This window comes from Melopsittacus undulatus, chromosome 4 (assembly GCF_012275295.1).
Source record: "Melopsittacus undulatus isolate bMelUnd1 chromosome 4, bMelUnd1.mat.Z, whole genome shotgun sequence".
Taxonomy (NCBI): domain Eukaryota; kingdom Metazoa; phylum Chordata; class Aves; order Psittaciformes; family Psittaculidae; genus Melopsittacus; species Melopsittacus undulatus.
The window spans coordinates 25111808-25124678 of record NC_047530.1 but is presented as its reverse complement, the minus strand read 5'-3'; the positions used below and the strand labels follow the sequence as shown (position 1 = coordinate 25124678).

The following is a 12871-nucleotide window of genomic DNA, read 5'->3' as shown; positions in this document are numbered from 1 at the left end:
GTACTTATTGCAAGATATTTCAGCAGGGGTCTCCAAAACCTTATTCATCAGTTTATTTAAAAAGGATGTATTTTATTTTATTCAACTAGAAGTATACACTATCACAATCAATCTCTTACTTCATTTTTACTAAAATATTTCAAATGAATGTTTTACACACATTATTAAAAAAATCTGTACTATTACTTGCCCGCCCCCAAAAAGCCAGAGTGGTTCAATAACAGGTAAAAACGCGTGCTAAGGTCTAAAGAATTTTGCTATATACACAACAGCAGGTGCTGACTTTTCCAGTTCTTTGTAAATCATATACAGAAAATAGAGCAGGGCTGTAAGATCACAGGTTTAACAGAAATCAAACTTTAAAACTGATTTCTAAAGCAGCACAAATAGACTTTCCCCACATTATGAAAAATATACAATTTTATCACTTTACAGTCATGCACTTTGAAGAAGATCAGTAGTACTCTTCCCCCACAGCTTTTAGAAAGATAAAAGGTCACTTTAACACTGATTTCTTTTTATATCTAGTATTTGGATAAAAAATGTGCCATTCTTAAACAAGGTTGTGCTCAGCAGTCTTCTCAAGGTGCAGAGAGCCAGCTGAAGCTGGTTACACCACAGCATTTCCAAAACTGTTAGGAAAATGCTGCTTACTTCAGCCACTCCAGTGAAAGTCAAGGATGTGATTTTACTTTCCTTAAGTAAGCAAAGTCCATGTGTAAACAATGGATGCTTTCTTTGTTAGAGGATTGCAGAACCCAGGGCTTCAATCTTGAGGAAATTAACTTGGACTATTGCTCAAAATACATCAAATTAATGGCCACTATTTCAAGGGATGCTTCCCTCCAACTGAATATATAAAGCTCCTCAGATAGCTTTCACAGAAGATTTAGCACATAGGTGAATGCATCTAAATATGCATAGACACCATCTTTTTAGACAACTGAAAATTCAGCACCCAAGTCATCCTGTAAAGTCATTGAGCATCGTTTTACCCAAGGAAGACACTTTACAGCTCAAATGGAGCTAACTATGAAGAGTAGCAATTCTAAAAGCCCACAGACAAGAACATCCCAACGTACAGTATATGTTCTTTTGCAGTATCAGTGACACACCTTTTACACTGAAGATGTGCTGCCAAAGAGAATCTTAACAAAAATGGAATCTAAGAGTATAAAGGTTGTTCAGCAAAACTACTGGCTACCCTGTAAACTGGCTCTTCAGGATTTGCATCATGAGTAGACCTCAACTGCAGCACTCTTTCCTTCAGAGATGAGATCTGCAGGTAGAATAAAACAAGCTTTGTCTGAAGTAATTGAACAGATTTTGAGAGATTTGATAACAGGGAATATTAGAGTATTATTACATAGCTGGACAGATTAGTAATCAGATTAGTTATCGGATTAGTAATACAGTTCTTGTCTTGTTCAGAGGACCTGCTAGTCTAATGCACTCCTAAAACAGCAAGCATCTCATCGACACAACTCTACAAGTGCTGGCAACATTTGCATTGCTTTAGTTAAAATTCACTGACGCAAATTAACCTTGTTCCCAATATGCTTAAATTCTTCACTTAATCCAGCGATTGCATGCCACCAAAATTAGAATGGGCTTTCAAGCACAGATTAAAGTAACCCTCTGTTCAATATTAGATGCTAAGGAAGAATGATGTCTCTGCTTTACATCACCTTTTCTGGTACAACAATCTTAAGGTATAAATTGTAAAGGAGGAAGACAAGTAATCAATGGTGACTAGAAACTGGTGGTCAAAACACAAGGTGAAGGGGAGGAAATCCACAATCCTCCAAAGATGCTATATTTTAAAGGAGACAGACTCTAGAATGGATTTTTCCTGACTCCATAAGATGTAAATAATACTACACTTAAGAGTTAGCTAACTCAGTGTTCGCTGAGTATGAAATTCTTACTCAGTATGAAATAAGCTACAGGTAATATAAAAGTGAGAGTATGTGTCTGTGTTTTGGGGGATGGTTCTTGGTTTTTAAAAAATAACCTACTCGACTGTTACATTTTTGTTTCTGAAATGAATAATGAAGTGGTGCTTACTCTTACTGGATACTGTGTATTTTGATTGTAATCCTTCTCTTATTTTTTACTGGTTACAGATTCCAGCTCTGACACTGCAAATTCTTCACACAGGCAGCTAGTTTATTGTATACCATGGGACCAATTACCTTTCATAACTTGCAGCAAGGGCTCCTTGGTATTGTATCGGTGCCTCTTGTTAACACAATACCACAAATCAAAGAACTCAACTGGTAGCACAAATTAATTTAAGAGGAAGAACCTGTCCAGTTAATTCATCTGTCTGTAGCTGTGACCGATTCTTATGGAGATAAAAAGAAAGTGATGGTATTTGAGGTCATTAAATCTTCAAACTAATCACTATAATCAATGCATTTGAAGAGGAGGCTTTGATCTTTCCGCATGCCTGTCTTTAAAATTATTTCACACCAATGAGTTTAACAACCCAGCCTTGCTTGCCTGGACTATTGGGAAAGAACATCTAATGAAATACAGGGGCAGCTGCTTTGACAACTTGGAAAAGAAGGGGGGCAAATTCTTACAACTATACAAGCAGCTACTCCACAATAGCAGAATGTAAGTCCCATTGTTTTATATACAACCATTTGAAGAGGGAAAACTCACTTGTTTTGGTTCATTAACAAAAATAAAGCTTGAATGGCAGAAAGTAGTCTCAGCCGACAGCCTGTGTTTATGGTGTTTTTATTCAGCTCCACAAGGTTGTTGTTCGGCCACCTTACAGAGGAACCAGTATAGGTGAGGGGTCCAGCAAGAACATTAAAAAAACACCCGAATCTTCCTTATGTGAAAGGTTTGCTGCTCTTGAAGATCCTGTGAACACCACAAGCACTGTGAGGATGGCAGTTTCTGACTAATTGTAGTAGAAGATTTACAGGGAAAGTGCTGCCATGTTTGTAGGGAATACTGGTGTGTGGCTAAATGACTTAATTCACATTGTGACTGCAGATATCTCATGTCATTTTTAAGGAAAAATAGTTCATTAATAGCTGATACGGAGTCTCATGCCTTTCTGCAGGCTTGTGTGGTGAGTACCACCATAGAATGCAGAGTGGTGCTGGCGTTTTTAGATCACCACTCAGTATTTTCCACAGTGCTTTGTGAAAACAGTTGCATGTCATTCTTCTGAATAAGGACCTCCAAATGCAAGTGTTAGCAGCTCAAGAGCATAGCAGGCAGTAAGCCAACAAATTCAAGTTGCATTTTCCTTGGAAGGTGCTGCCTGGAGCCACTATGAATCACTGACAAGTGGGTGGACAGGAGTGATACAAACTGTGACTTCTCTGCAGTTTAAGGGTTCTTGTTCCTCATAGAAATTTTCTTGAGTTAGTTAATTCTACAAACAGACCATTACAACAAAGCAGGTTTGAACTACAATACAAATGATGCAAGTCTGGCATTACTGGATGGTTACCCATTGAACAGCAGTTCCAGAGCACCGCAGCCTGGAAATCAGGCCTTTAGCTGCCATATTTACACTATTGTTACAAAAAAAAAAAAAGCTGGGGGGAAAAAAGAAAAAAAGAAAACCCTGAAAAATCGCAACCCCAACTCCCAAAGAACAGGCAGCCAGAAACGCTGAACTCTGCCTCTTCAGTCTTCACAGAATCAATCCCTTCCGGCCTCCCGGACGCCGCTCCTACAAGGGACCCTTGAACTGGTTTCCTGACAGATGTTGCCTGATGGAGGGTTTGGAGCTCGCAGCATCACCCAGCTTTCTCCAGACAACCTGTAAGAAAGAATAATTGGGTGGGGGAAACGTATTAAAATCCAAAGTCTGTGAGGAGCTGCAGTATTTCTACAATTGCAGTCTGAAAGTCACCATCAGCCGTTCCCCAGAGCTGCGCTGTAATTCTCAACAGAGCCACTGGATGGCACCTGCGCACCAGTTCCCAAAGAAAACACCATTGATGCACTTTTCTAGTTAGTCCCTCTTGAAATTAGAACTGTTTTTGCTTTGGGTAACAGTATAAACAAATACACCAGGTTCAGAAGTTGAGTTCAGTGTTAGGTCACCCCTGCCATGCTTACAGAAAAGATGTTACCATGAACAGAAAATAAGAATGAAAAAGGCAATGATTAAAAATACACATCTATGGCTTTATAAAAACATAGTTTATCACTCTAGCGCCACTGGGTGGAGGGACACAATTTCTTTAAAAATAAGAAGCTGCAAAGCACTTTACATCTGCCTACATTAAATGAATATTTAAAGAAAAAAACAGCTGATGACAAACAAACAGAAATTAGCCCATTTGGAAGGATGAAGTTACAGTGTTTTACCATTCCCCCTGCCACAAGGGAATGTGGCATTAAGCAGACAAAATACCCTAAAGAGCATGTGCCCATTTACTGTGGTCTTGGCTTTGCTCATAGGTATCCAGCAACTGAAGTACCTCAGCCCTTGCCAAGGATGCTTGCTCTCAAACTCTGCTCAAAGCCAAAGCATGGCAGAGGTGTTTTGCAGCTGGAGGCAGTACCATGGAAGCAGGCACCACAGAGCAGAGGTTTGGTATGAAGGCACATCATAGAAGATGTGGCAAGTTCAGTTAACCGTGTGGTTGCCCAATATGTTAGCAATGCTGATAGCACTCCACACATCATGGTGCTGTCCAACAGCTTCAGACAAGAAGATTCTCCCTCTGATGTTATCCCACAGTTTAGGTTCAAACCCATTCAAGCTGTACAGCTTTAAAGATGGCAACCAATTGCTGCTCAGCCCAAACCAAGTCCCTGAGGGCACAGGTGGAGTCAAGTGCTAACAGGACTCTCCCAGCCAGGGAGCACCCTAGCACAGCTCTCTGTCAGCTGGACTAGCTACTGTACACCCTTAAAGGCAGCAAAGTGGGAACTGCCCTCTGAGCAAAGGCTGCTCCATGCAATGAATGAGGCACTCAGGTTACTGATACCCAAAGCACTGGTCAGCCGAGCCTCCACTCTGCCCTTGTGCCTGTGGATCTCACATCAAGCAGGGCCTCTATGCAGTACATCACTGATCCTCCATAATTTTAAGAAAAGACCTTGACAGAAATCCCGAGTTATTGAGAAGAGTTCCTACATTGCACATTTCACGAACGATCGCCTTCTCCTTTTCACTCAGGTCTTCTTCATAGTTGTCTTGCATTTGCCTGTCCAAATTTTCATGGACCTCAAGGACCTACCAAAAACAACATTACAAAAGAATTATGCTCCTCAAATAATTACGTGTCCCTAACAGCATCATTAACCAGTATCTACATTGGCAGGAGTCACAAAGCCTTGAGTGGGCCAAGACGAGCACAACATGAAGATGGGTGCTTCCACTCTCCTCCTTTGCTGGTGATGGCATACATCTGTCCACCCCCTGCATGGTATGGCTACCACCACAGTCCTGGGAGACCATGTTGTAAGTGGCAGCGAGCTGCCTGTGCCCACAAACGCATCTCTTCCAGTAAGGCTGCTAATAGCCCCACCTTCCAGGCAGCACTGCTAGCAAGGCAACCACCTCCATAGTGCCTCCATCGCATCCATGTGCATTCAGACTGCCCCTCCAGACAGGTATGTTGCACAAGTCAGGTGCCTCACAGCACAGGACTACCTCCAGATGAGTGACCTCCATACCTCACCCAGGCCTTTGCCACTGATGAGCAAGATGGTCAGCTCAGTGTGCAGGGTCAAAGCTCCTGGAATCACCCAATGCCATCAAACAGCATGTGGTCTTATTCACTACAATACATCCACACATACAAAGCCATTCAGCAGGTGTATTTCTGTGTGTAACTACTTCTACACCTCTTAGGGAAGAACAGAGCTAGATGAAGTGCAAGGATGGGTTTCACCCTTTCCTGAGGTACACAGCACTGGCTGTTCCATGAAATGGAATACCAGTGTAGATTATCTCCCGGTCTGCCTCAGCACAACAATCCTGCTGTATTCGAACTGTGTTACAGACAAAAATAGGTCATTCTCCTAGGGCCCTTAACCTACTTGGGACCAGTCTTTGCACAGGTAAGAATTACCCTCATCCTTTCTAGGAGGAGAGGAAGAGCAAAAGGGTTGCAAAAGGCATATGCGTGCTGACAAAGAAAGCATCTATTTTTTGCTAAAGAGGAGGGAGGAATTATTGATCCAGCTGGATCAGCGCATCGAACTTGCTCGTCTGGAGTCAGTGTGCCTCCAGTGCTCAGCTACGAAGGCAGCAGCCTGCAGGATCACATCCACGTGTAGAGCGCCAGGGTTGCCTGGCTGGCAGCTAAACACTGGCTGTGTCCACAGGGCAAGTGTCAAGGACAGCCATGGTTTAGATTAGTTTAAGATCACATCAGTTCCAGCCTCTGCTTCCACCAGCCATCAACGTTGCAGGCACAGGAGTCCCAGTGGGCAAAAAGAAACGGTTTTTCTACAATTTGTGCTTAAACTAAAACCACATTCCCTAGTCCAGAAAGTGCAGAAGGATGGCAAAGCCCATTTCTTTCAGTAGAAATGTCTTAATGGTGTGAACCAGACAGAGCTGGAGCTGAAAGCTGAGCAGACAGATGTTATAGCTGTATTTCAATTCTGAATGACTCAGGACTCACTTACCCTGGAAACCATCCTGCTCCAGAGGCACACCCCACATATACATGGGCACTTTGCAAAGATGTATTAGCATCTTAGATATAGGGAAAAGTGATTCAGGGGGATAAAACTCAACAGCCTAGCCTGGAAAGGCATGCTAGAAAAAAAAAAATACACTCTGATGCGTGAAATCAGGTCCTGACGGAAGACAGGAAGGACTCTCAGTGCTGACCCAGCCCCAGCCAGTCTCAGATCCTTCCAAGTGCCTCCTCAGCTGTTTGGACCAGGTTAGCGTTCTTCCAATTACACTGCTGGGGACTATGGATGTGCCTTCACATAAATTGCCTATGGCTCAGCTAAAGTTCAAGGACTGTGGATTCAGCATGGATCTAAGAAACCAAAGTATATCCTCCCATGATTTGTGCCACATCCCAACCCAGGAGCCTACAGGAAAGAGATAAATGTACCCCAGGCTTAAAAATGGCTCATGCCATCCCCTCCTTTTGCTGTTCTTCAAGGAGCCCTGACAGCACTTGTCCCTTTGCAGACACACGGGTGAGATGTGATGACCCTGGGTAAAATGCCAGCCAGTGCGGGCAGCCTGCTCTACCGATGCCGGTGGATGGGGCTGGACTGGGGTGACACTGCCCCTCTGCCTGGGGACACCATGTCCTGAAGACAACCTGCACCTTGCTCACTTGCACCTTGCTCTCAGTGAGCATGCGGCTTGTCTGGCTTTCTCCCTGATGATGTGTGAACTGTGAGGAACACCTCGAGTACACTGAATTGTCCTTCATGCACTGAAGTCTGTGATCAAGGCAGTGTCACCTCAAAGTCACCCAGTCCATCACATCCACCTCCCTTCTGACTGGCTGCACTAGCCCCACATGGCCATGAAATGCATACTTAAAAAACAAACAGAAACCCCATCAGAGAGTCTGTATGACTGTAGTAAAGCTTTGGAAGGAAAGACAAAAGTTGAAGTAAGCATTTCTGTACCAGAAAGCACTCTGAGACTGAAGGATGCTTTCCAAAGGGTGCAAGGCTCACTGGTTTTACTGATTTATAAGTCAGCTGGGCAAAGCACTGGGGAACATGGCATCCTTCTTCAGCAAGGGAACAGTCTACATGCCCTGCTAGGACTTTTCCCTAGTTTGGGCAGGACAAAATCCTGCCTTAACAAGATCAGCAGCAGTGATTGATCACCTGCTTCATGGCTCTGTGCACATGGAAAAGGTCTAGGCTGCTGCTACAGGGGAAGTTGGGTTATAGGCTGAATGTCGTTCTCTTACATGTGTCTCCTCCTCAACTCCCCGTATCTTTAGCAGGTTTTCTCAATTCCCAAGGAAAGTGCTTTGATGTTCAGTGAGATACTGAGCTGTAGCATATGTACCTTTTATTCTTGTTAGCAAAAACAGCTGTTAGGAGTGCCAACCTGTCATCTTGCTCCTTATTTAGTAGGCGCAAATAAACAACATCTATTTCAGAAGCAAAACCAAAAGAAACCCCCTAAATGTGCTAAAGGGAGAACTTATTGATGCTAAATGGCAGACAATGCTTCAGCCACATAGCAAGTATTCAGCTGCCAGGAAAAAAAAAAAAAAAACAAGGAAAAAACCTAAGGGACACCACATAGATGGGTGCAGATGAGGCAATCCAGAAGCCCTGCAGGTCTGTGCAGAGAGCATAGCCCCTCAGTGCCCTTCACTTGGGCACAGATTTGAATGCAAGCTTCTGAGTAGATTTGAATGCAAGTATCCCATGAGACAAGCAAAGCCAACTTCCATCTCTCTTTACTTCTCCTCATGGTAAGGAGCTAGCCTGCTAAAGCCATAAAGACTCCTTTACACAACCAACAAGGGCTTTTGCTAATATCTGATGTGTTATAGCCACATCACAAGTCTCATTTGTAGGCTACTCTCTACTCTCTCTTCAAGGGAAGGTCATGAACTGTATCACAGGCAATGAGGGTCTAAGCTGCATCCAATTTCCCACATGCAGGGGGCTGGCACTGGAAAAGCTATCCAGTTCTGCAGAGTGCAGAGAAGAGCTATTCCATATGTTACAGCCTGCCATGGCCAAAAAACATCATCTTCTACCCAGTTTAAGATCCGCAGCTGAAGACCAACAGCCACAATATCACTGTGCCATAAGAAAGGAGGAGGAGAGATTAAGAGCAGGGCCAGTTTCCTCTGTCTTTTCAGTTACCAGCTGACCCTTGGAAATGGGCCACAGGATGGAAAACTAAACACCTCCCTTCCATACTGACCTACAGGAGAATTCCTCCTCACTTCAAATGTGAGAATATTCTTAAACTTAATTGTGCGAGCAGGACATGTCATGTGAGACCATTTATGGCCCATGAGATGTGACTGCTGTGTTACCTGCTTCCTGACTCTAGTCATGGCGCCTTCCAGGGGTTTGGAAAGAGACAAAATGTATCACACTGGGCAAATTATGAAACTGCAGAGAAGAATTATCTCCAGTCCTTCCTAGCAATCAACAAAGTTCTGAAATAGAGGATTAACAACAATATGCACAAACAACCAGCCATAACACTTCAACTCCTGTATATGCATCACTGTGCCAGGCCCCCCAAACTTACTTTCCAGTTTCCAAGAATCTTCTTCACTGATTTTCCAGTCCTTTCCATAAGCTTACCAAACCGCATCTTAAAACCATTTGTTTCCTTCCCTTACTAACAAATGCAGTCACATAACCCCTAAGGCAAACAAGAACCCCATTTCCCCTCAGAATGTGTTCATAATCAATTTATAACTATTTGATCTTGTAACTTAAAAACATTATCAACTTTGCTTAATTTTGTACCTCACCAACACCCCACACCAAATGCAACAAAGGGCAGGAGCAGAAAGGTACAAACCCCACAGCTGGGGAAGAAAAAGACAAAAGCAAAAGTACTCTGGACTGCATGAGGGCTTGGATTATTAAACACAAGTAAAACTGGATTAGTACAAAGTCTCAGAAAAACAAAGGTAACACATGAATCTGCAATGTTCTGTAAATCTATATATCAGTATATTCCAACCAGAGCCTAATTTACTTAGAGATTTTCCAGCCATTGCTAGAGCACCTTATGCTTTTTGCTAAAGCACTTGTGCTTTTATGTCCTTGATATACTCAGAAGGAACTTGCTTAGCTAGTTAAACATGCAACACCAGGGTATCACATTTTTCCTGCTAAAGGGTGGTCACTAGCACTTGAGAACTGCTGTGAAACCATGGTGCAAGTTAATTCAGCTAGCAGTGTCCCATGGGTTTTATTGCCAATGATCCTGACTGTAATCCCCACTGATGATACACAGATCTACATGGGTATGATGCTATGGTTTGCTGTGTATTTATATAAAAAGCAGTTCTTCTCCTTTGAAGACTGATGCAGGATTTCAATAATAAAGCACATTGAGGAACTGCAGTTTTTCTGCTCCTTATAAATTAAACCAGCATTTTGGCCACCACTGTCACCCCAAAGATCCAGTTTAGACAGGACTGGTCAACAGCTTTCTACCAAAGGTAACCAACACCTTCAACATCAGCAGCTTTTGTTGGAGGTTTCCCACCCCAGAAAATAGTCACTCCCGATCTCGCATAACTCCACAACTATTTGAAGTGATGATTATTCACCATGACACAGGTGCTGGTTGCCAACAATCTGCCTGAGCACTAACTTTCTAGTTGTTGTGTTTCCATGAGAGGAGGACATGTCTAGTTCTGCCACTTCAGTATTAGCTGCACCACACCACACTGTACTGCACCACACTGCATGGCTGTGCAGGGATCTGCAGCGCCCTTACCTTCATAGCGTGCACAACAGCCTCTGGCTTCTGACCAACAGGCATGTATCCTGCTGCAGGAGAAGATGCAAGATCAGATGTCATGCGAGCTGGTCCCTGTTGAAATAAGAGAAGATATGCTCTAATTCCTTTTGGGTGGTTTAAACAAGGACTAAAATATCCAGAAAATTTGAATGTTAGCTTCTCTCAAATTCCATCAGCCACCTGCAAAGGCAAAAGACACCACTACCCTTCCTCACAAGTCACTTGACTTAATGCCATTTAAGCCTACTAGCACTAAGTCTAGATGTACTCAGGTAGGAGACCACCCCAGTTTAAAGCTAACTTTATTCAAGAAACCTTTTTCACTCACCTAGGATAACTTTGTAAAAAAACAAGATCAAACAGTTCTCATCCTTCTAGCCAAGGGAGCAAAGCAAACAAGATGATTTCCCAGCATAAAGCGGTCACTGCTAAGGACTAAGGAAGCTGCATTTGTGAAAGAAACAGTTGGTGTAACTTCATTGCTTTTCTGGCAACATTTTTACATAGACATCAAGTACCAATCTTCAGCTACAGAGAAAATTGTGAAAGCAACCTTAAAACAAGCAGATGTCCAAACCTAATGTTGGCTGGGTTTGTTTCCAAAATGCTGGCCAGTCCTCCTGCATGAAGGATCCCATTGGGAAAGATGCCGAAATTACATTTTACAAAAGATTTCCACTGTCCAAACAGCCTTGTAAGCACTTTTCATAGGGCTTTCCCTCTTTCTAAATGCATCCGACTTGGATTATGAGAGACACAATATCTTTATTCAGTGAGATGCACCCTGCCTGTCCCTAATATTTTTGCACTACTTTGTAGCACTGGGAGAAATCAACAATGAAACCATTGACCAAATGCTATTTAGTCTTCACATCCTTTAGGAAATACAAAGAATGATTATACTGAGCCTCTGAAAGCAAATTAGGATGGCAGAGCGGCATGTAGCACCATCACAGGAATGCTTTCACATACAACACGAGGCACTCCTTTCTCATCTTTTCCACGTTTGAAAACACAGTATGTTTTACGCTTCATCTCATCACTTTGCTTTCTAAGCCCAGGCCAGCAAGCTAGTTGTGTCAGAAGGGAGGACGAACGGAGGGGCACTTCACCACCTCACATCTTTCCAAATGTTTTAAGTTGTTGGGGCCTTTTTACTAATAAAAGTGTTTGTGTGCATACATTAAAGAAAAAGATGAGCCCATCCATTAGGCTACAGACAAAAATAGTACAAAAGGTTTAGAGTCATTCATGCCTAGGCCACTGATCTTTGCTTAACCCTTGTCATGACCACCAGACATATACTCACAACTGAGATGCTGGTGATACAAGAACTTCCTTCTGAGAGTCAGGCATCTCAGAAAAGCAAAATAAGACTTAGTAATTCCACAGTAATTTTCCAAGGAGATGTGACAGACTGACAACACACAGAGACCGAGACACTCACAGGCTGGGCATAGTTCTGGACTTGCTGGCAGAGGGTTACAGCTTGCTGGAGCTGTGGCCACTTGAGGACATGTCCTCAGCCATTCTGTCCATAATGTCACATAGAAAAGGCAGAGGCTGGGGACCAGGGACTGGGGCATAGCTGTGACTTAAGACTGAAAAATGGGTTACCAGTTTCTCACAGGGCTAGTAAATGCAACAGAGTCCTTTCAGAATCAGCCTCCCACAGAGGTCAAAGACACCAATACATGTGTAATTCATCTGGCTCCAGCAAGAAAGGTGCCTTCTTTCCATAAATGGCCAAGACCATGAGAACTGACAGCAGAATACTCAGGAGTTTGTAGCCATGAATGACACTTGATAATGATCTTCCCTACAGCCCTCTTTAGAAGTAACACAGGAAATATCAAGCAAAGTTCTAACATCCAATATTTCTTCTGAATTGAGAGTAAACTGGCAAAGTAAAAGGAATTCTGATAGACCTGGCTGTTGACAACATAGACAAAATAGAGTTTTCTGACCAAACGAGAGTAGATCACAAGGTCTCCTATACAACAGGCAGCAGCAACTTTTCCTCACAGAACTGAAGTCACTAATGAGCTACAAAGCATTTCCATGATCATAATCACTCTCAAAATCATTGTACAATGCAAATGAAACCAGAACAATTAGAGGTATTTTTTTTTCTAAAGAGCATGATCATACTTAACAGATCACCATACCGACAAGATAAAAGTATTCCTGCAGACATGGTGATGTACTTGCATGTATTGTATAACACAAAAAACATTGAAGCTTCCTGTATGGAGGCATACATAAAGGAGGCCACAAAAGAGGGAGCTGTACATAGCTGTAGGAGCTTCAAGGAAAGAAATGACAACATATCCAGCAGGATGCATGGCTAGCCTTGGAGGATGGAGAGAAAAATGGACAGAGTTCACCAATAGTGTTAGTTGAAGGAGAGGAAATGGAAGGAACTGGAGATAA

At 42.8% G+C, this 12871-nt stretch overlaps 1 protein-coding gene across 1 annotated transcript in view; it reads right to left on the bottom strand.

The window, feature by feature from the left end:
• Positions 1–38: 38 nt before the first annotated feature.
• The window catches only part of CCDC85C (coiled-coil domain containing 85C), a 107096-nt gene continuing 94263 nt past the window's right edge, over positions 39–12871 (bottom strand). The window contains exons 4-6 of the mRNA XM_005149541.3: positions 10415–10510; positions 5123–5221; positions 39–3793 (exon numbers count right to left, since the gene is read on the bottom strand). Of these exons, the coding sequence (XP_005149598.1) occupies positions 3704–3793; positions 5123–5221; positions 10415–10510 (285 nt within the window). The 3' untranslated portion in view covers positions 39–3703. The remainder of the gene's footprint in view (positions 3794–5122; positions 5222–10414; positions 10511–12871) is intronic.